This window comes from Falco naumanni, chromosome 7, assembly GCF_017639655.2.
Source record: "Falco naumanni isolate bFalNau1 chromosome 7, bFalNau1.pat, whole genome shotgun sequence".
In the NCBI taxonomy this organism is placed as follows: domain Eukaryota; kingdom Metazoa; phylum Chordata; class Aves; order Falconiformes; family Falconidae; genus Falco; species Falco naumanni.
In genome coordinates, this window is record NC_054060.1 from 36,730,288 (window position 1) to 36,752,053 (window position 21,766).

Genomic DNA, 21,766 nt, shown 5'->3' on the forward strand with positions numbered 1-21,766 from the left:
GGGCCCTCCTCGCCCCCCCCCAGCAGCGCCGCAGCCACGCCCGCCCGTGTGGCACCCTCTCGTCCAGGGAGCGCTGTGCCCCGCCTATGGGGATGCAGCACCTGGGAGGTAACAAGCACGGGTCACGTTTGTGGGGCGACTTCACCTCTTAAGTCAATAGGTTCATACTTCCCCAGGATATGATTCCAGTTTCATTTAGTTAAACAAAATATGTGTTTTGGGCGTATACGTTAAAAGCATTTACTCTTCTGGTTGTTTAATGCACTGTTAGGATGTTAATTTGCACGGACAAATGATTCACATTTCCTAGTATTTTGGTTTTTACTGCATACGCAGCATTTTAAAAGAACTTTTCTTCTCAGCTTTGAAGCCTACATTAAAATAGTCCGCTCAACAAAAGGCAAATACCGTGAAGGGGGGCGGGGACGCCTCTGCAAAACGGTGTTTTTTTCGGAGACCGCCTGACTACAGCTCGGTGAGGAAAACCCGGTTCAGCGGCGCGGGGCCGTGCAGACCCCCGGCTCCCCGCTTACTCCTCCTGTAAGCCGGAACCCGGCGACACGCACCGCCCCCGCCTAACCAAGCCAGAAATGAACCCCGCGGAACCGCGACCTGCACTGGCACGGGGAAGCCACTGGGGATCAGGAGCTCACCGAAGATCAACCCGAGCCCGCACCGGCGCACGTGTGCCAGCCCCGACACAGGCCAGGGCCGTCCGCGCCGCCGCTGGGTTTGCGGAGTACTCGGCGGCCCGGACCGAGGGCCGCGCGCATCAGCCCCTCACCCACAGAAAGCTCAACCCCACCGCCCCAAGCAGGACGGGCCAACGGAGAAGAACCGCTCCGCGCACAGCACGGCACCGGCGGAGGCTGACAGGCCGCAGCGCCGAGGCGGACGCACCGGCCCACCGCAACTCCGCGGCCGGAGGAGCGGCTGACCCCCCCACGTCCGCGTGCGGCTAACGGACACCCTGCTGCGCGCCCCCGAGCAGGCGCAGTGGCCGCGGCGAGCAGAGGCGGGGCGGCTCCCCCTGCGCCGTGCGCCCCGTGCGCCGTGCGCGCCGTGCGCCGGGGGCGGGGAGGGGCGGGGCGCGCAGGGGCGGGGGCGGAGCCTGGCGCGGGGAGCCGGAGCCTGCGCGGTTGCCAGGGTGACGGAAATACAACATGGCGTGCGGAGGGACGGGCTGGGCCAGGAGGTGCTCGGCGGCCGCGGGGCGCTCGGCGCCTCTCTCGCTCACCCGGAGACCTGCACCCGAGGCGGGATGAACAGTAAGAGGGCGCGGGGGAAAACAGCGGGCCCTGCGCGGTGTGGAGGCCGCGGGCAGAGGGCCTTGCCTGAGGGGCGGCGTGGGCCCCGCGCCTTTGAGAGGCCGGCGGCCCGGGCCCGGGGGAGCGCCCTGGCGGAGGCGGGCCGAGGTGCTACCGTAGCCCTTAGAAACAGCCATCGCTGCAGCCCATTGCCAGCTCCTAGTTCTCCCAACGGAGTCCGTACTCGTAAAATGCTGGTCTCTGCGTGCCAGTCCTCCTCTTCAACAGGGCGCTAATAAATCTTACCCTCGCCCCTGTGAAGGAATAGCCTCTCTGGTCTCTGAGTAATTTCTCAGAAGCTGCTGGCTTTTTCTCATGCTTTGTTCTTCAAGCCTTTCCTTGCATTGCTTAGCATCCTTCCTCAAATCATCCCATGTCACATCCTACACATCGGGTGTGTTTCTGAACACAGAAATCATGTGCCATGGCCTTGTGACTGTGGCTGAATTTGAACTTCTTGTTGCTTTCTTCATTTTTTTGGTTATTTCTCTCTTCCCACAAGCATCAATGTATTTAATTGTCATGGCTTTTTCTTCCTCAGCTAGCTGGCATCTTTGCAGCAAAATAATCTGCTTTAGGTTTCTATAATACCCTTTTTTGACTATTGTAGTGCGATCTTTTTTGTTATTTTGTATTGGATTCTTTAATTCCAAATGATGACTGATTTTCTATGCTCTGTAGTTAACAGCAATAGAGGTGTAGTCTTTGAATTCCATTATTTGCCCATAATTCTGAATTACATTGTTCCTAATTTCCAGGGTCCTGTAGCTTCTTGCACATTAAACTGTCCTTCTGTTGAATGATTACCTCCTTGCCATTTTTGTGGCCACTTTTTTTGGTGTTAGACTAATCCAGATTGCTACAATTTATTCTTCCTAACCTTTATCTGCCTTTCCACTAAGCCTGAACAGCTGTGTGCTGAAACAGGAGAGAAAAGGAAGAGGTTAGGTAATGTCTAGCTTGTTATAGATGCCATGAAAGAATTGTTAACCCATGATTAGGTTATGATTATTCTTTATGTTATTCTTTAATGTTATGTGCAAGGGTAATTAAAATACTTCATTCAATTTCATCCTCAAAGTTTTCAGTCTTAAAATGCTGATAAAATTTTTAACACTTCTGGCACTGATCATCTTCGAGTTCCACAAATTCAGGCAAACAAGCTAGTAATTAGTTTCGTTTTGTAGCTGTGCCAAGTTGCATAGCTTACAATTGACATACTTTGACCTGACTATTCTCTTTCAGTATGTGTTTGAAGTCAGTTGTTTTGGTGAGGTTTTTTACCACCTGGTTGCTTTTGAAGGATCAGTTATATGATGCTGAAGTGGATTTTTAAGAATCTCCAGAAGTCTTGGCCTGTGAATGCAAATTCAAAATTTGTATTAGATTGTTAGTACATTTAAGGTCTGAATTTTATTTCTTATTTATATAAACTTTTATGTTATTATTCTTACAGTGGCAAGAGTTCCTTTCAGCTTCTCATTAAACAATAACTAGGGGGTCACATGATCATTCTCATTTTCTCCCTAGGAGAAAAGCTCTCCTATTTTCAGTGATATTTTGTTGAGAGTTTACATGTTGATTTTATGAATCGGAGACATTTTGATTCTGCACTTTATTTGGTCAATTGAAATCATTTAGGTCTTTACTGTCATTCTTTTCACTGGATGGTGCTCTCTTAAGTGCCAGGCAAAAGCCTGAGTTGTTTAAGTGCAGGCTTCTTCTTTTGTATATATAGCGCTCTGTTGTAAAACATTAAAATAACAAACCTTATATGAAAAAATTCTTTAGTTCTGTAAGACTATTTTAGAGTGTGTAAATAATTAATTCTTCTTACACTATTAGAACTCTTCAGTTTAAAATAAAATTTAAAAAATCAAATTATTTTGAGCCCGCCACTGTCATCTGGACTTCTCTTGTAGGGGCAAAATACATGTCTAGAAGAAAATATAAACAAAACCAAATTATATAAACATATACTGTCTGACTTCTTTATATATCTACGAATATTTTCAATAAATTTGTACAATAATGCTTTCCCTGTGTTTGTCTGCCGAAGTACTTTGGTTCATTAACACCTATGGCTGATATACCATAGATATTAAGATCTTATTTTCAGATCGTATGATTTGAGTATTTTTTTTTATGCTGGAGAATTAATTACTTGCATTTAGGAAAATAAAAATATGGGATTGCCATCAATTAGAATCAAAGAGTAGGTTAACAAATAGCTAATTTTTTTTCTTATCTACCTGGGATTTTTTTTGCCACAGGACTGGCTCTGATGTTACATGAACATATAACATTGCCACTGTGTAACTTACAGGAGAGGATCTGTTGCTACCAAAAAAAATCCATTGACACTTTTTGTTTGGAATTATGCAAGAGTGGTATTTAAGTACTCTGAATTTTTGATCTCCATCTTATATTTAGCTATTTAAATAGGATTGTAAAACTTAAGGTAGGGTTAGAGAATATGGTGCAAAGTGTGATTGCTACTGGCAAAGCATGTTACTTGCTCTTAGTCATGTTGCTTAGTGAACACCAAAGGCTAGGGATCACCTTCCTTAAAGCAATTACTGGCCAGTTATTAAATAATGGCCAAATGAATTAAACAGTCTGCTGGTCTCTTCCCTATTTTGAAGTCTCTGTTAGAGATTGCTCCTTTACCCATAATAATTTTCAAAGTCTGTTTCTGCTTTTAAAATAGTTCTAAATGTAAATTGTCTGTATAGAGTGCGTTAGATGGTGTCATTGATTTCAAATTACTCTGCTTTCTCCTATTTTTCAGATTTAGATGACCTAATTAGTTTATGATACAGCAGATAATGATCAGAAAACCTAAGCACCAGGTGATAAAAATTAGAAGAGCAACTGACAAGTCTCACAGAAGTGCTGCTACTGTATTGGAGAAAGAGGGATTTGCAAGGGGAAAATTTCTACTAATTAAAATACAAACATTTGGATCACAAGGAAAGGAAAGACCTTTTTTTTATTTTTAACAGGAGTAAGTGTGAAAGTCGGGGAGGAGAAAAGAGATGAAGACCACACAAACTGATTGCAAGTTGGAAGACAGTGTTAGAATGTCCCTGCTTAAGTAACTTTTCCCTCCACAAAAGTCTTGGCAGGCTTTCTCCACTGTGAGGCTGTATTTATACTTGTAAATTAAACATATCTGGAAATCTTGGACACAAAGAGCAACTGGCATGAAATGCCCCACATCTATGCTAGTAAATTCTCTTTATCTTCCAAAACAAGGCAGTAGGACAGAAACTGCTGGAGAAATGACCTTAGAAGGAGTCCTCACATAAGGCTGGGAAGATGCCTAAGAGAGCGGTGGTTGTCAGAGGTCAAATCGAGGCCAGGAACTGTTGTCACAGTAACTAATACAGACAAGTACACTTCACTGAATTTACTGCTATCGACATAGCTTAAGACTCCTACAGTTATTCTGACTTCCTTAAACGGGTTGAGTATGATGAAAAAGCTTTCCAGGTCTGCCTCCCTCAAAATAACTGGGTTTGGTTCTTTCTTAAATAATAAGACTATGTCAAAAGCAACAGCAGCATAAAGCTAACCAGAATTGGGTTTTGCTTAGGTGGAATTACTGGAAGAATTGTCAAGGATAGAATCTGTAGGTGCTAAAAATAAAGGGAAACGGGAGGATGAAGTGGGTGAAGGGAACCAGGCACTGGGATTGGTAAGGAACAGTTAATCACAAAGGTGAAGGAGAATAAAGGAGGAAAGAAAATAAATGTCAGTTCTGAAGGCAATTAGGAGGCGACTGGAAAACTAATATACATAAAGCTTTTGTCATAATCCTTATGTTATCTGTTTCATCTCTTAAAGTTCTACAGAACTAGATTTGACTGATTTCAGCATCCTTGTGTTTGATGCACTTCTTCAAGCACTTTGGCCTAGTGTGGAAGCTTTAAAATCAGGAACTGCAGGAGCTGCTTTGCTTAAAAAAGAAAAAGGGGGGGGGGGGCGGGGAACAAAAACAAATGAAAATAACCACCCAACCAAAAATACCACAGCAAAACCCAACCAACCAACCAAAAAAACCCCAACAAAAAAAAGCCCCCAAAAACACCACAACAGCAAAACCCACATGATGGAACAATGACAAGATACACTTGCTTTTTAAGATAACTTTATGTTTTCAGTACAATGTAAACAAATGTTGGGTTTTTTGGTGAAAGAAGCAAAAAGTAAGTTCAGGTACGAGTTGCTAATGTGCTGCAGCATTAAAGAGAATGAAATGTTGTGTGCAGAGGCATTGTGTCTGTGAGCAAGGAGGTAGTAGTTCATTGTCCAAGATGGAATTAATGTATTTTACTTTCAGGAATATAGATTTCTGTAATATGGGCAGCAAAACTTCATTGGCTGGTATTCATTATATTTTCTCTCAATTAACTAGTGTGTTAACAAACCCCACCTTTTTTAAAAAAGAAGTTTTCTGTTAGAATTTAACAAATCAAATATGGATCAAAACCATAAATCTTCATAACAATTTGTATTTTAAACATACTGAAATGGTATAATTTTGTTTTTAGACTAAACCAACTGGTCAGATAGGAGAGGGAACATTTTCTGATATACTGAAGACACAGTCTTTGGGATGGAAATTACTATGCCTGTAAACACATGAAGCCACATTTTGAAAGGTATGCATAATTCATCATAGTACTACAGAAAAACTCATTTAAATTTGGTGAGGAAATGTGAAATTAAGACTAAGTGAAGTTTTTTGAGTACATGTGTATTAAAAAGGTTTGCATGTAGTACATACAAAAAGGGGCCTCTGCTACTGATTGTGCCAGGCCTTTCCATTTGGGATTTGGGTTATTTCCTTGAGTATTCTAATTGATGTCATCCACTGTACTAAATTCTGCCTGGCCACTGGGTCCAGGGTGGAACGAGAAGCGTGAGGACAAAATAGTTGATTTCTGCTGTGCCAGATGCACTGAATATACGTGTGCTGTTTTCCTTTTTGCTGTAAATAATAATCGCAGGAAGAAGAAATGTGTCGGTCTTCCCCCTAGACAACACTTTTTTCAGTCTTACTTTAAATATTGTTTTAATGCAGGTCAAAAACATGTTATTTGTCTTTACTCCATGTATAGCATTAGTTCTACTTCGTATTTGCATTTATGTTTAATTATATACGTCAGCAAGATCTTATATGGTCACAAAATAGGTGCTTTTTACCAGTCAGGAAAACAGAGGAGAGGGCTGTGTGGAAGTAGACATAGACTTGACATTCTCCTCCAAATACGTAAGTGACAAACAGTGTCTTTTGGGTCACTGATTTTGTATTCTCAGTTAAATTTATTAAGTTCCTAGTGAAATTGGTGGGAGTGATACATTTGTACATACAAAGTAAAATGGAACATTTTGCTCTTAGGTGAGATTTCACAATGTAACTCGGAGTTGCAAAGGCTGTAAATTAAAAACAAAAAAGATAACTCAAATATCTTCAACTAATGTAGCTTCTGATTCTCTGTTGTGTTATTAGAGAACTGTTGGTCCATTTGTACATTACCTACAACTGACCAAATTGTCCAATCAAAAGATTATTTAATTGCCTAACTATATCAAGGGCAGATAGTATACCAATTCAGTGGCAGGGCATAACAAGCAGACTCTTTTTTTCATGTAGCATGTTTAAAACATCTTTTAGGCCTTTAACCCTTTGATAATTGACCAATAAGGTCTGCTGATGAAATTAACTCTTTTAGCAACAGGTAACAGTGTTTTAAGCAGAACCTGGCTGTACAAAGTATTTCTCCTAGTTTCAAATTGGGAAATACTGTTTGGGTGTTTAGCTTTACATCTGACTGTGAAAAGGCCAATGTATCCTGTTCTGATCCATTAAGTAGTGTGCAAAGCTCTTTGTTTCCTGCTTCTTTTCCAGAGTTTCTGTAGTGTGTAGTGTTATTTTTTATTATAGTCTAGGAGGACAACATCATAATTAAACAACAGTTGAATAGTGTTTATTTTACATGTAAGAGGTTACTATCAAAACTTTATTTTACATGTTAAATTTGGCAGGGCTGGGTTGTCACTTTCGGCATCATGCTGAGCAGCAGTTGGAATGTATGCTACACTGGCGCAGAATAAACAGCATCATACATATAATGCAACACCAAATTCCTCCCAGATAGCTCCTTGGCATGGTAACTGATGTCTGGAGTGCAATACATTACTGCTTACTTGTTCGGCTAAGTCCAGCTACTCCAAGCTGCAAGAAGGCATAAAGCCATTTACTGATTACTGCTTTGCTCTACAAAGAAAGAAAGAAAGTAGGCAGACCTTTTATTAGGTCCTGCACTTGAAAGTTCAATTACAGACTAAAGTGGAGTAGGTTCTGATAGTCTTATGGCAGGGAAGAAAGACAATTATAATCCAGTCCCTGACTGCAAGTCAGTCATCGTCTTTTCTAATTCAGTTTTAGTATGAAACAGGTGAATAATCTGAGAGAAATACTATCACTAAGGAGGTTGAATCTGCATCCTAATATCCTTATGTTGCATGAAGTTGTTTTGTAAGTATGGTGCTTTCATTTCTTTCTTCTTTATTCCTATATTTGCATGATATCCAGTAACTTTTGGGTCTAGAGGCAACCTGTAGGCACTTAATCAGCTCTTCATTCCAACAGAAAGAAAAAAAACCCCAACAAATATGTTGAATTCTGAAGTCCTTACGCCTTTTTTATTAAGAAAATCTGATGTAGTGCTCACTTTCTCTGGCACTTTTGCAAAAGACCAAAAATATTTCAACCTCAATATTAAAATTATAGACTAGATATATTTTAAGCATAGCTAAACTTCATATCATAATACGTAATAGTTGCTGGTGATTTCAACCCATGTCCCATATCCAGTGAGTGCTTTAACTGCACAACATCACGTCTACTGGAGACAGTATTTTGGTTAGGCACACTCAGAGCATATCTGCTGGAATAGGCTTTGGTGCTTCGAAGATCCTGGTTTGACTTGTCAGTTTGAACTAGGGATTGAGGCAGATTGGCAGTATCGCTTCAAAGCCAGCTTTGCAGACACCCCTTTGCAAATAACAGAAGTTTAGAACTCTGAATTTGACAGCAGCTGAGCTATGAATTTGGGAAGAGATCAGCCAGTGACAAAGTTGGGTTCCTTAGCCTCGTTAGGCACTTAAGTGTCTTCTGGGGACATGTTCTGTCTCACAAAGAGGTCAGATTTCATGACAGCATTTACTGCATTACTGTGTGTTACACTTCATCACTATGTAACAGCAGACATTTACTTCATTACTGAAATACTTGACACAAAACTTGTTGACTGCTCTAAAACATATTTTTCTGGCTCTTCAGGCTGTCTTACTCTTCTGCTCGAGGCTGTGGTACTGTGCTGTTATTGACAGGCCCATTTTCTCCAAATACATGAAAAGCCAGTAATCGTGTCGGCGGCTTAGCTTTCTGGAATTCTCAGCTTCAGCTGCTGTGCCGTTAACTAAGTGTAACCCAGATGGCCAGCCAGCTCCCCTAGCTCTTTCACACTGTCTGCAAACTGAATTGCAGCTTGTACGCTCCACCTTTTTCTGTCTGGGTTCATGGAACGTTGTGGAGAGGATGTGCTTTAGTAAAATGATCTCACAAGAAAACCTGAAGACCTAAAGATGTCTGTCTGCCTCTGCAGGGCAGTGAAATGGAGAACAAAGTGTCAGATGTATTATCATATCGTGATAATACTTAAAATTGCTGTTGTCAGCAAAACACAGATTCTAGTCAGGTGCTCATCTCCAGGCAATAGAGTGCTGCTGGTGACCTAACTAGGAAGTACATTCATATGTAACGGCTTTCCTGTCTTCTATTGTAAGATGGTATCAGTTAGTTTACTGGAAGTTTCTTGATACTGAACAGTGTGATATGCCTGGAAAGGATGCCTTCAAATAACTTGACAGGATAAATCAGTTAACTTTTGCAATGGATGATTTGGATAGTGTAAACTAAAACTATGACACCTCAGACCTACGTTGAAGAACTTCTATGAAAAAGTATCAATTAAAAATGAAAACGTCCACTTTAATACTGGTTAAACTATGTACTTTTTTCCTACGGTGTATACAAATCAACATGTAAATTTTATTTCTAGCTTAAAATCTTATTTGTTTCTTAAGTGATAAAAAAGCTGGCTCCCTTTCACTGATATATGAACTTATGGACATGAATATTCATGAGCTGATAAAAAGTATGTAGCGTACGCTTAAGAAACACACAAACCCTCTTTGTGTAGAACACAAAGTGGAATTAATTATTTTTCACTTGGTTGTTCACCGTTACATATTGTAAAAGTCATAGGGAAATTTTGTGCTGTACTGCCTTGCTTTCTGTTTCTTTCCAGTGCAATATACCCACTTGTTTAAGGCGTGGATGCATGCAGGTTTCTAGTGAGTCAGGCCCACAGCCATCTATTTCTACAGTCAAACTTTGGCTAAAAGCAGTGAAACAACATTGGCTGCAAAACACAAAATAATTACTTTATGTAACAAAAAATACAACTTGAATGGGGTTTTCGTTATGTCAGCACTGTAGTGATATAACAAGAGAAGTATTCCTATTTGTTTCAAAAACTACTGAACCAATGAATAATGTTCTCCAATTTTTATATCTAGTAAAAATGCCCTTTACCAAGTTTTTGCTATAAAATAACATTGTTCTCTGAGACCGCCTGTATTTAAAAATTCTGGAGCTGTTTGTTGGAGCAGGTTGGAGATTGTAAAGCTTAAGGAAGAGTTCCTACAAAGAACATTTAGAACAAAAGCTGATTTAAAACCAAATCTCTTATAGACACCAAAGGAACTGGATACAGCAAATCAAGGGGTACTTACTTATAATGAAATACTAAAAGAGGATTTTTTTTCTGAATAGTTAAAAATTTGTAATATTTAAACAGTTGGGAGATTCATTTAAATAACTGAGCGTGCAACTGGCGTTCAGTGTAACAGAATAGGTAAAAGACTTGATCCCAAACATTACGTTAGTGACACTGAGTATTCAGATCTCAAACAAAAGGAATAACCCCTTTCCTGACCTATATAAAAAGTTGAGATTAAAATACATTTGTTTGTGGATCACTGAAGCAGACATTAGTATTTGCTGGCTTTAATAAAACATTTTCTTTTTCTAGGAAAAATTGGTTAAGTTGTAAAGTCAGAGTAAGAGCATATAGGAAGGAGTCTTCATTGATAGTAAGTTAGTCTAGTGCGTTAAAAACAATCCTGTATCTTCTCCTTCCAGGAAAGATACTGTACTTTAGTTATGATAAACCAGAATGTTTAGGTTTGTTCTTTAAATGCCTTCTCTTTTTTTTTTTTTTTTTTTAACCACAGAATATTTGCTTTCATTTGATTACATTTCTCAGTGTCTCTCTCATTCTTTTCACGTGAAAAAGCCTCTATATTAAGTGTTGTATACAGATGGAAATTAGTCTAATAGTTTAAGTATGTTCTGTTATGCTTCTTCTATTTTAAAATACAATTTTTATCAAATTCAGGTTTTCCATGTGAAGATTGTTTTCCCACACTTAGTTTTAAAAACCTTTTCTATGGCATGGTGAATCAGTTCAAAATGAAATCTGCGTTCAATTGTAATCTGAAGCGCTGCAGTTAGGGGTTATTGGAACATTAATCTGGGTTTACCTGAACTTCTATAAATTGCTGGTGGTTCTTTATGGTCTGGATTCTGTGTGTGGATTTAGTTTCACATGATATAATGTCTTTTTTTCACCTTGTATAAGGTGGTGGCACAGGGGGTAGAGCTTGTTAAATCACAGAATAAAATGGGAAAATGAACAACAGATTCCTATTGAGAGTATAATAAATTTTTAAAAGTATTTTGATATTTTGAAGTATTAGCATTTCATTTGTGTCAACTGTGTTGGATTTTTCAGAAATTAATTTTTGTGTTTCAAAGGCGATGTGTCAACACCACAATTTCCTATGGGGCAGAAATAGTTTTTATTTTCTTCCCCAGCCAACTCTACTTGTGGCTTATTGCAAAGTCAAGAAATGTAACTTGTGGCAGTCATTTCAAACAATAAATATGGCAAAGATTCCAAGTACGTAATTATATTGGAAAATTTATCATAGTTCTGAGCCAGAACACTTACTGACTGAGGATATCCAGAAAACAATGGCAAGTAGAAGGAGCTCCTTTTGAACTTTCAGCATTGTGATTTGAAGGAGTGCATTACTAATTTGTAAAACAATTAAATTTTTCATTGGCGATGCTCTGTCACAAAACAGTTTTCAGAGTGTACAAAAGGAGTTATATCTTGGATGATTTGGAGTCTTTTATAAATACCTACAGTGTATAGTAATGTGAATACTTCTTATTTCCCAGCTACTCTGTATTTTGCAAAATTAAGTTTAATATAGGTGCAGACCAATTTAAAAATACTTTAGGTTGGAAAACAAGAGGCAAGCTTGTACAAAGTTTTGTAATGAATCGAAACTTGAAGCAGAGGTTGACTGAAAGTGAATTTCTAATTTAACAAGGTGTATAGAAACACTTATGTAATTAGGAGAACAGTTCACAGGTCATTTAATAACTGAAAAATAGTCTTGCCTTTTGTTTAAGCAAGAACAATTTGGTCATTTAAAATGATGAAAAAATTATGTCTCAGAGAGGTGGGGAAGATACCTCAAGCGAAAACAATTTTAGGCTCAAGTGCTGCTGCCTTATGATACACTTCATCATTAATTCCAAAAAAGGTTTTTCTAATGATAAATCTGGAAGTAGAAGAGCATCGGCCTCAGATTTTACTAGTGGCCTGTAATGAAAAAACAATTGAGCATGACTTCTTTTTGTGAAGGCCTGATTTCTTAAATACTAGTAATAATCCCAGTTGGTTTGAATAGCTGCATTTTTATAAAATCTTTTCTACAATAAATGGCAAAAATCCTGATGTTGAAATACCATTTATCTCTACTGGGGTAATAATAGTACAATTCCCAATGTAAATGGTACTCTGTGTCAAGTACTTTCTTATCTAATCCTGCTCAGTGGATTATGCAGCTGACTGGAGGAGGACTGTAATCAGTTAGGAACACAAGTCCTGCTGGCCGCTAGGACTTGCAGCCTCAATGGGTTATTGTCCTGATCATCTCCTTCCTCCTCCCCAGCCAATTACTCATACTACTGTCATCAGGCAGATCAGTACCTGCTTTGTTTTTCAAAAATGCGATCATTTCTGCCTCCCTTGATGACATTGCAGAGTTACATAAAGGCATTACAGCAAGATTAAAAGGCCTTTGGAGCCTATAAAAGAAAAAAGCTGAGTAGTTACGGAATGGCTCTGAAAAACAGATAAATTTTATAATAGTCGTTATTGCACAATGGCAATGGCAAGCTAAACTACATAGGTTAACCATTAATTTGCAAGTCGAATGTGAATCACAGTCATTTCAGTGTTGCAGTAATTTGAGGTGATTGAAATGAATCTTGAACCTTAAGGACAGATACATTGTTTAGAGAAGAAATTAGATGTTTAGAAGTGAAATATTGCAGTTCTGTTAGAACTTGGGGAAATATACTAAGAAAGACATGCAGTAAAAGCTAAGGCAGATTAACAACTGTCAGTTCAATAGTCTGTAGCCGAGCTATTCTGGTGCATATTGAAATCTAAATTATGCCTGAAGTTGAGTGGAAAATGGATTAGAAAGCTAGCTATAAATGACAGAAATAGTATAATTGAAAAAGGTACTATCAATGCACTATTGGAAGCTGAAAAGTTGTTGGGTTTTTTATTTGTTGTTTGCTAAAAAGGACTTGTGCAAGTTCAAATTTAATTCTAGGAAGAAGAAAGCCATTACAGGGTGGGGGGATGAACTACATGTACCAGTTATGCAAATTTCTTGATTACATACATAGGTAAGAGACGTGGTTCAGCAACAGCTTTACAGTAAATGTATCGTACATTTATTTCAGGGTCATCTCTAAGCAGAGACATACAATTGTCTGGGCAGCAGACTGCTGCAGGCAGAAAAAAAGGTCACTGCCGAGATGCAGCTTTGCCGCTAGCAGAGCCCTGGAAGGCAGCAAGCGGGCAGCCCACGCTGCTGCCAGCACCCAAAGGAGCTGCAGTACTTGCTGCGGGAAGCCCTCCTGGGAGGGAGTGGCCCTTGCAATCCTTTGGTCACCCTGGCGAAAGCAAAAGCAGAAAGCCTGGCCTCCCCTTCCTGAATTTTCCCTTTTCCGATACCTGTAGCTGTTGTCTCACCATGGTGGCAAAACTCGGGTTTTTTACTATGCTGTGGATAAGTTTGAAGAAAGTGTTAGTTTCTTTAAGTATGTTTTTGCAAGTAACTGAAAGCATAGATAATGTTTATCTTTTACTGAACTCTTCTCTCTGGTGTGTTTATAGTGGTACAGAAATGGGGTATTTCACAGAAATGTGAAACCAGAAAACGTATTAATAAAGGTAATTAATTTTATGTGAGAATACTTAAAAGTGAAATATATCAACTCTGAGAAGGTAATGCTTCTTCATGAATAAAAGTACAGGTTTAAAGAAATATATAGACCTTGTCTCCAATACCATATTCCTGATCTAGAGGAGTGAACAAGCAAATTTGTTACTGGCTAAAAGCTGAAATGAATCAGATGCATTACAGCCTGCATATGTTCAGTCCAATCTAAAAAACTGTTCTTTATCCTCTTAATACATAATTTCCTCTCTGTGTTAACCTAGAAACAAGCAATGAGGTTCGCTTCTGCAGCTCGCTCTTTCTGCATTCAGTTCCTGCATATAGTGGATGTGATTCCTACAAAATAGCAGAAGGTACTAGCTTTCAGAAGATGTCTTCATTGAAATCTATTCTCCTGACAGTTTCAGAATGTTATTTCCCTGTTGTCTGAAAAGCAAGGATTTCAAAGTTTAGTTTATGAAATTTTATTTTCTGGAGATAATTTTTTCTTTTAAGTCTTAGAAGTGTACAGGAGAAGCCATTACAAAGACAAGCCAAAACCACTTATTGTATCACTGCTAAACACAAGAACTCCAAGAAAATAACTTCATCCAGATGTCCTACTTAGCAGTATTCCCTTCAGTAGTAGTCCATACACTTTTCAATTAACTCTTAGGTCTGTCTTTCAATGATGTACAGTATGGTATTTGCACGTTATAGGACACAGATATCTTCAAGCTCAGAGCTACTTGTTATTTTAATGCAGTTTTACTGCTATAATACTATGCCTGGGATTTCTGAAAGTTTATTCTTAAAGTAATCTGTGATTTATTTTATGATGCCATTTCACACATTTAAGGAAAATCTTTGCTTGAATATTTCAGCGTTTTTAATTTGTCAAAATACTTTCTTTACTTTTGCAGTTAAGAAATTTTGGACCTTGTAAGACTATCTATTCTAAGCAGCCACACATGGACTATGTATCCACACGCTGGTATGGAGCACCTGAATGCTTACTTAGAAATGGCTACTACAGTTACAAGATTGCTATGTGGAGTACTGGATGTGTTTTCTATGAAGTCACAAGGTACAGTGTTCAGTGGAGGGTTTTGCTTATTATTAATCAAGAAAATCAAAGGTAAATAACTGAAATAAGGAGCATGTGGTATGGGTAATACGATCTTGTTTCCATGGTTTTGTGGAAGCTTCTTCTGTGATTAGTTTGCAGGGTTCAAGAAGCAGCAATCCTGTCTTGTCTAGCACTCTCTTCACCCTATGGCAGGTTAATTGTAAAGCAGTGGGATGTTCGAGGGTAAATAGTACCAACAAAACATTATTTACAAGGTAAATAACATTCTTGTACAGTTGGTTGTTTTGTTGTTTGGTCTTCGCCCTGCCCCCCCTGGTTTGCTTCGTATTTTAATTTGGTTAAAAATTATTTTTTCTGCTTTATCTCTGGATAGAGTATAGCTCATTTCCTCTCAATGAGCTTTACTAATGATTCTCAATCCTGTTAATGCACTTGATAGTAAATGTTTTCTCTCTTTTTTTGACTTACTACTCTGCAAAAACAGAGGAGATTAGAGAAAATACTCTCTGATATACTACTTTGATTTATAATAGAGTGTTTTTAAGACCCTTGTGCCAGGACCTTATGGTGTCCTGGAATATTTAGAAGTTGGATTCCGATGAAGGAAGACTTCAGGAAAACTCAGATTAAAGCTTTTCAGTGATGATGAAACTATAACTAAAAAAAAATTGTTATGGTCTTCAAGAAAAAAGGAAAAATAACCACCATGAGTATTTCTCCATTATCTTTGTGCCCTAGCAACAGCGGCAGTTCTTCTTTATTCTCCTCCCACGCTGCTGTCTCTGATATGCAACCAGGAGTGGTAACATTTGCTTTGCTTCTTTCCTCCTCCTCCACATGGCAAGTGCAGCTGCTGCCGTCACTATCACATTAAATGACAACCCTTATGCTTTGCCTGCTAACTTGTAGAAACAGTTCTGCTTCGGTCAGAAAACTGTTAACAGAAAAATCCCAAATGTGGCAGTTCTCTTGCAAAGTAAATTGGGACCAAAAGCTTTAAAAAATGCCATTTTTTCCATTTCAATTTGAATCAGGTGGGCTTTGAAGTTTGGCAAGAAAATTACATGCTGCAGACTTAAGTTTTCTTAGGGCAAAAAACCCTTAAAGATATGTCCTCATAATTTTAGCTTAATATAACAAATTTCATTCTTTGTAACCATTGCACATTTTCAGACACCTGATAAATGTGTTCAGAGAGAAATGAGGGATGTTTATTGGAAATTACCAAATTAAAAAAGGTACAGTCTTGCCAAGCTAGAGGAAGTTATGGAAGGTTTGTTTCTTTTTAAGTATATCTTGCCATTTCTGCTGTTGCATGTTTGTGTAATCCTTTATGCTTTAACACCATAGTGCGTAAGAATTTTTAACTCTTCTACTCAGCTGTCCTTATCCTTCAAATCTTGGTCTTCCTCTTTCTGTTCATTACAAATTATTGTTCTTGGATTACATTTTTTTGTGGATTGCACAGTTGTTCTTCACTATGTTATAGTTTTACATTTAGAGACAGCACATTTTTGTAGATCACACACAAGCTATTACCAGCTGCTTGTCTTGATATAACGGCACAACATCCATCAGATCTCTTTTTTCTCCTTCCTCTACTCAGAGCTTTATGAAGACATAGAGAGAAGTGTGCAGGCAGCTGTTTGATTGAATTTGGGAATGGTTTAAAGAAGTTTCCCCTGTCCACAAAGAGGGCTGATTGTTTTGCTTTCAAGAATCATGTGGTGCTACTGAAATGTTTCTTAAATTATAAGCTCAAGGAAATGTTCTGCTAAGGAACTTTTTCTCAAGGAAAAAAACCAACACATGTTAGCAAGAAACAAATGTTTGTGGACCTTATTTGTTAAGTTAAATTGCTCTGTTGTGATAACAGTATTTTCAAGGACTTCAGGCAAGTTTTATATTAGCTGAGGATCAAGCTCAGGAATACAGTTCAAATTACCATATTCCCAGTATTGCTGCTTGCAAAGAACCTGTGTGTTAGGAATGGAATGGTTTTTGTATATTTCTGTGTGCATACACCGCAAGAGGAGACTGCTTGACTCTGGTGTCTTAAAATGAGGAAAACACATTGTCTTCTGGGATTTGCCACTTGACTAGAAGAAAACACAGTCCTATATCCATTGCCTTTCATCACAGGCGATGTTCTTGTTACATATTTTATCCCAAAGCTGTGAGGAAAGGGTAACTACAGGTTTCTGTTTAATAACCCCAGCTACTCTTTCCATCCAAACATGCATGCAGTTGTATTGATCTGCTGTTCACATATTATCCTTCAATGGTTGGTTGGTATTAAACTGTCCACAAATGAGTAACACTAAAATGTATCTTCCTTGTAACTGAAATTTTGTTAACCAAAGTGGCAGCTATACCACTTGAACTAGTTTAAATGTGTCTTCTCTAGTGCTAATTGCATCTCTTACCTTGCGGTTTTCAGCCTTCTTTCCTGGACCTGAAGCTGGACCAAAATTCCAAAATCCATGACGTTATAGGCGCTTCTGCTAACAAAACTCTCAACAGGTTCAAGTAGTAAGTATGCAGTCCCATAGTTATTAATCTCACTGTTTAAATATCCACAGTATAACTGTACAACTGTGTGCAATTTCTGATCAGGGAACCACAACAAAAATCTTGTTCTGTTGTGACATCTGCTGACCAAAGAGCAGTATCTTCTATCTTCACCCAGAGACGTCATGCATTCGTGATCCTTGTAGGCAGAGCAGAGGAAATCTGAACCTTACTTAGCCTTTTATTTCCATAGTATCTTTAGGGCCAATGACATAACTTGTTAGGAAAGAAAACATTTTTTTTCCAAGTATTACTTACTTGTACCTAATAAAAGTTTACCTAAAGCAGATGAAAATAAATTCTTTTCCGTAAATTGTAATTCTCTCAGAATATGCATGAATAACTGTTTGTTCTCAACTTGCTTAACACAGGTCAAGGACTGCGAGTTTTGATTTCCCCTTTAAAAAAGGAAAAGGAGTACCTCCTCTTGTGCACAGTTTGTCTCCCAAAGGCTTCTGTGTCCTGTATGCAATGATAAAATATGATCCTGATGAGAGAATTGCTGCCCATCAAGCATTACAGCACCCTTATTTTCAAGAACTCTGGCAAGTGACTTCAAATCACTTCATCCTTGAAGACTAAAATCAAAAAGGTGGGGGGAGCACTGTGTATTTATTATTTAAAGTGGACTGAAATTAAGCTTGCTTACAGTGCTAGTACTTAGCTTGCAATACAATGAACCTAATTCAGTCAACATAATTCTTTGCAATGAGTCCAAACCTCACCTAAAGCACAACTGATGTTTTTCTCTTTTATTCTCCACTCCCACCCCTCAGCTTTTTAGGGCAGCTGATAAACAAACTTTGGCCATGCACAGTAAATTAAGATTACTAGGAAATACATCAGGCCAATTACCTCTGCATTCGTGGCAAGTTTCAAAGACGGGTAATACTTAAGTGGAAGAATTGTCAGCACATTTAGAGAAAGTAATTTGTGTCACTGAGCTTGTTAGCTAGAAACAAATGTTTAACTTAAGCTGATTACTTGGATTTATTCAGTCTGCCTGAATACTGATCCTTATGGGCTGATGCAGGCCCCCCACCTCCTCCCAAAGCCCTGAAACACATGAGTTTGAGTTTAGAAGCCGTGATACCACATCATCCCTTCAGTAGACTCTTGTCATAGTTGCTATTACGTAAAGGGTCAGTTCCACGTTTTTCTTTTAAATATGGTCATCCTCTTTTTGCTGCCTTTAAGCTGAAGTTTTACAGATGAAGTTGTGGCAGAGACAGAAAATGTGCTTTTGTCTTTTCAGGCCTTCAGTCTACGTTTTGAGCAAGTAAGTTTATTTTTTTACATGTAGTTACCCTGTATTTAGATTATATCTGGGACAATCCTGAAGTTGTATTTGACACTGGAAATCAAAAAATTGAGATCTGATTAAAAATTCTAGCAAACTAAAACTTTGTTTATTTTCAAGCTATGTGAAAAATACTCAATGTATTCACTCTTAAGGGTTTGCTGTACTGGCAGGGTGAGGCAGAAGTTAGTACTACATGAAAAACTCTCAAATAATTTTTTTTTCTCAAAAAAACAAAACAGCAGAAAAAAAATCCTAAATTGTTTTCTCCTGTGCATTTAACCTTGAAAGCATGGACTCTCCTTCCACAGGAGCAGCCACTTTTCCCACCAGTTTAGTTCTGAGGTTCATCAGTGTAGGCTTTGTAAGAAGTTCCTTCAGGAAAAAAATCCAAGAAACATCAAGTGAGGCAGTAATTAAAAAAAAAAAAAAAAATTGCTGAAGTCGTATTTGGCTGAGTTGGGGTTTTTTTCTGATTATTTGGATTTTCTCTTGTAATTTTATTCCTTAAGGTGTTCTCAGAAAGTGAATCTTGTTTATTTCAAAATCATTCTCATAGGGAAGCCCAGAAAAAGCCAAAACAAAACCATGGATGTCCTTGAGAATCACCAGAATTAAATCTTTCTGAGGTAGCCAAATTGACTTCCTGTCCTATTCCTACGTGGCTTTCAGTTTTCCGGGCACCTCAGGAAAGTGGTGAAACCCTTGTGTAACAGTGTAACAGTCTGTTAGATCAAGGTATAGAGTTTGACTTGCTCATTGAAGTGCAATAGCAAAATGTGTTTTGCAGAGTGTATTTCAAACTTTTGTTGTCTCCTGAACAGTCTGAGAAACAGAAGGCACTTAAGTCTTCCCTGAAACATTTCCACTTACATGCTATAAAACGAAGAGGAGGAGGTTACTGACCACCTTGTAAAGTATTTGGAGTGCAAGGAAAAGCACAACTAAGATCTAACGAACGGAAGTGCCTTATTTTGTGTTTCTCTGACAATTTGTAGAAAACCCCCACAAGGTTATGAGGTCTGCTTACCTACCATTTTGTTATTCTGTTCCTGAAGGGTATCAATATTTAATTAAAGTGTTGTTCTGGCAGAGCGTAGGGCGTACTCTGTATTGAACTTTCTAAGTATTTTTATCTTTTTAGTACCTGATGGAGGAGGATGTTGGTTAAAAATGACATGAAAGGATTCTTTTCAGCTTCAGTATTAGGAATAGAATGTTATCTACAAAAGACACATTTTCATATTATATTATAAATGACAGCTAACTTTTGTATATTTTTTAGATGTAAAAAATTTTTATTGTTCAGTCCACTCTGGAAAGTATTCACCTCCTGTATTCAATAACTTCACCTCAGGTTTTATCAAGAATGTGCAGATTATGCAGCCATATGAGATAGCTTGATTTTGATGCAGTTTCTGTAACTGCTAAATGTTTTTACATAACTATAATCTAGTTAAATGATAAAACAACTTTTTATCTAATTGAAAAGCAAATAAAATTTAGTCATAGTTTTCTTCAAGCCGTTGATCTTAACATTAATCGAAACTTTCAAGTGACTAATATTGCAGCTAGTTGCTTGCAAGAGCAGTAAAGGCACGTATCTTACCATGTTTCAGAAATTTACACAGGGATAAGCAGCAACAATTTAATATAATATTACTGTTTCCTAGTGCTATACAAAGTAAGGATAAAAATGCCTTGTACTTTTCTTTGAATTTGCAATTTGATACCACTGATTTTAAAATTCGGGATTTCCTAAAAATTTGCAGTAACTAATTTGCAATACTTAAATTTGGTCATGTGTTACAAAACAGTTTTGCTATTTAAAAAACGTGCAAGTCATTCTTAGCTGGGGGGTTTAAAATCTTGTGCCTACCAAGTACACATGCAAGATAAGTTTTGCAATTTTTTTTTTGTTTTTTAATAGTTGCTAAAAGTTATTCTGCTCATAACTGGGAGGTGATCGACTTTTTTCCAGTAATGAAACACCTCTGGGACTGCTGCTTCAAAATTTTCTGTGCAACAAAAAAGTGCAAAACAAGCAATGTGAAGGCAGGCGAGCGGCATGGTGTACTGGAGGTCACTGCTGCACGTGAGGCACTATGAAAAAACACACTGCACAGCAGATCACGGTAAAGTTACTTAGCCACCCCTTAAGCATCAATTGGAGATTGATACTCTAAATCCAGACAGACATTTTATTCTAATCAGTTAAGACAGCTTAATTAATGCAGTAAAATATGTGTTAACATAAAGATTTTACAAAAATACTAATAATCTAGAATAAAAGTTAGGCCCTTTATGCTCTCAGCTCTTCTTCTGAGATGTTATTGGGCTATGCATTTGTGAAAATAATGACTCATTCAAATAGAGCTTTTCCGGTTGGTGGCTTTTTTGTTGTGGTTTTTTGGTTTGTTGGTGGTTGGTTTTAAGAACTGGCATCTCAACACTTGTGGGATCCAGTTGTGACTGCATTGGATCCTATTCCTTGTTCTGCCGTTCAGCTTCTGGGTAACTTTGAGCATGCCCAAATTCTACATTGTAGCTTTTCAATTAGGGGAAGCTCATGAGACTCAAGTTCTTCATGAGTCTTTTTGAGATCTACTGTTTCAAAGCACCTATCTTATGTTTGTCTTCATGTCTTGAAGAAGGTGTTACTTTCATATACTGTACTGAGGACCAACATGACATTTACTAGCAGATTTTTTTAAAATGTGAAAATGTTAGCAGGCTAAATATTTGTGGTGCATACCATGGGAGTAATTTTTCAGTATTGATTCAAATTGGACTATCCAAGTTGAATTGCACCTGCATCATGGCCTACTGTATCTTTGCCCATTTTATTCTGTTTCTTTCTAGCAAACTCCCAGAATCTCAACAGCAAGAATGCAAAAAAATCCCAGCCCTGGCAAGAGTCCTTGTAAATTAAGGCCACGAACAAGGCTCTGCAGGGAAACCTGTATTGCTGCCGCTCCTCCTAGGTACGGCAGAGGAACAGCAGATTCCTCTTGCTAGGACTGAACAAATACATAAGCAGAATTTTAG

General features: G+C 38.4%; 1 protein-coding gene and 1 long non-coding RNA gene across 2 annotated transcripts; both read left to right on the forward strand.

The window, feature by feature from the left end:
- The first annotated feature begins 1,135 nt into the window (after positions 1 to 1,135).
- Positions 1,136 to 4,467, forward strand: LOC121092070. Its single transcript, XR_005829177.1, has 2 exons — positions 1,136 to 1,268; positions 4,099 to 4,467. It is a non-coding gene; the product is annotated as an uncharacterized LOC121092070 (long non-coding RNA).
- A 46-nt stretch (positions 4,468 to 4,513) lies between these two features.
- On the forward strand, positions 4,514 to 21,610 carry MOK (MOK protein kinase). The gene is given in 14 exon segments (XM_040600329.1): positions 4,514 to 4,537; positions 4,906 to 5,007; positions 5,864 to 5,925; positions 5,927 to 5,974; positions 7,765 to 7,854; positions 9,468 to 9,538; positions 13,146 to 13,221; positions 13,723 to 13,801; positions 14,681 to 14,851; positions 17,288 to 17,379; positions 17,790 to 18,010; positions 18,616 to 18,697; positions 20,700 to 20,853; positions 21,581 to 21,610. Coding segments are annotated over 11 exon segments (1,026 nt in total). The 3' UTR covers positions 18,001 to 18,010; positions 18,616 to 18,697; positions 20,700 to 20,853; positions 21,581 to 21,610.
- Positions 21,611 to 21,766: the final 156 nt, after the last annotated feature.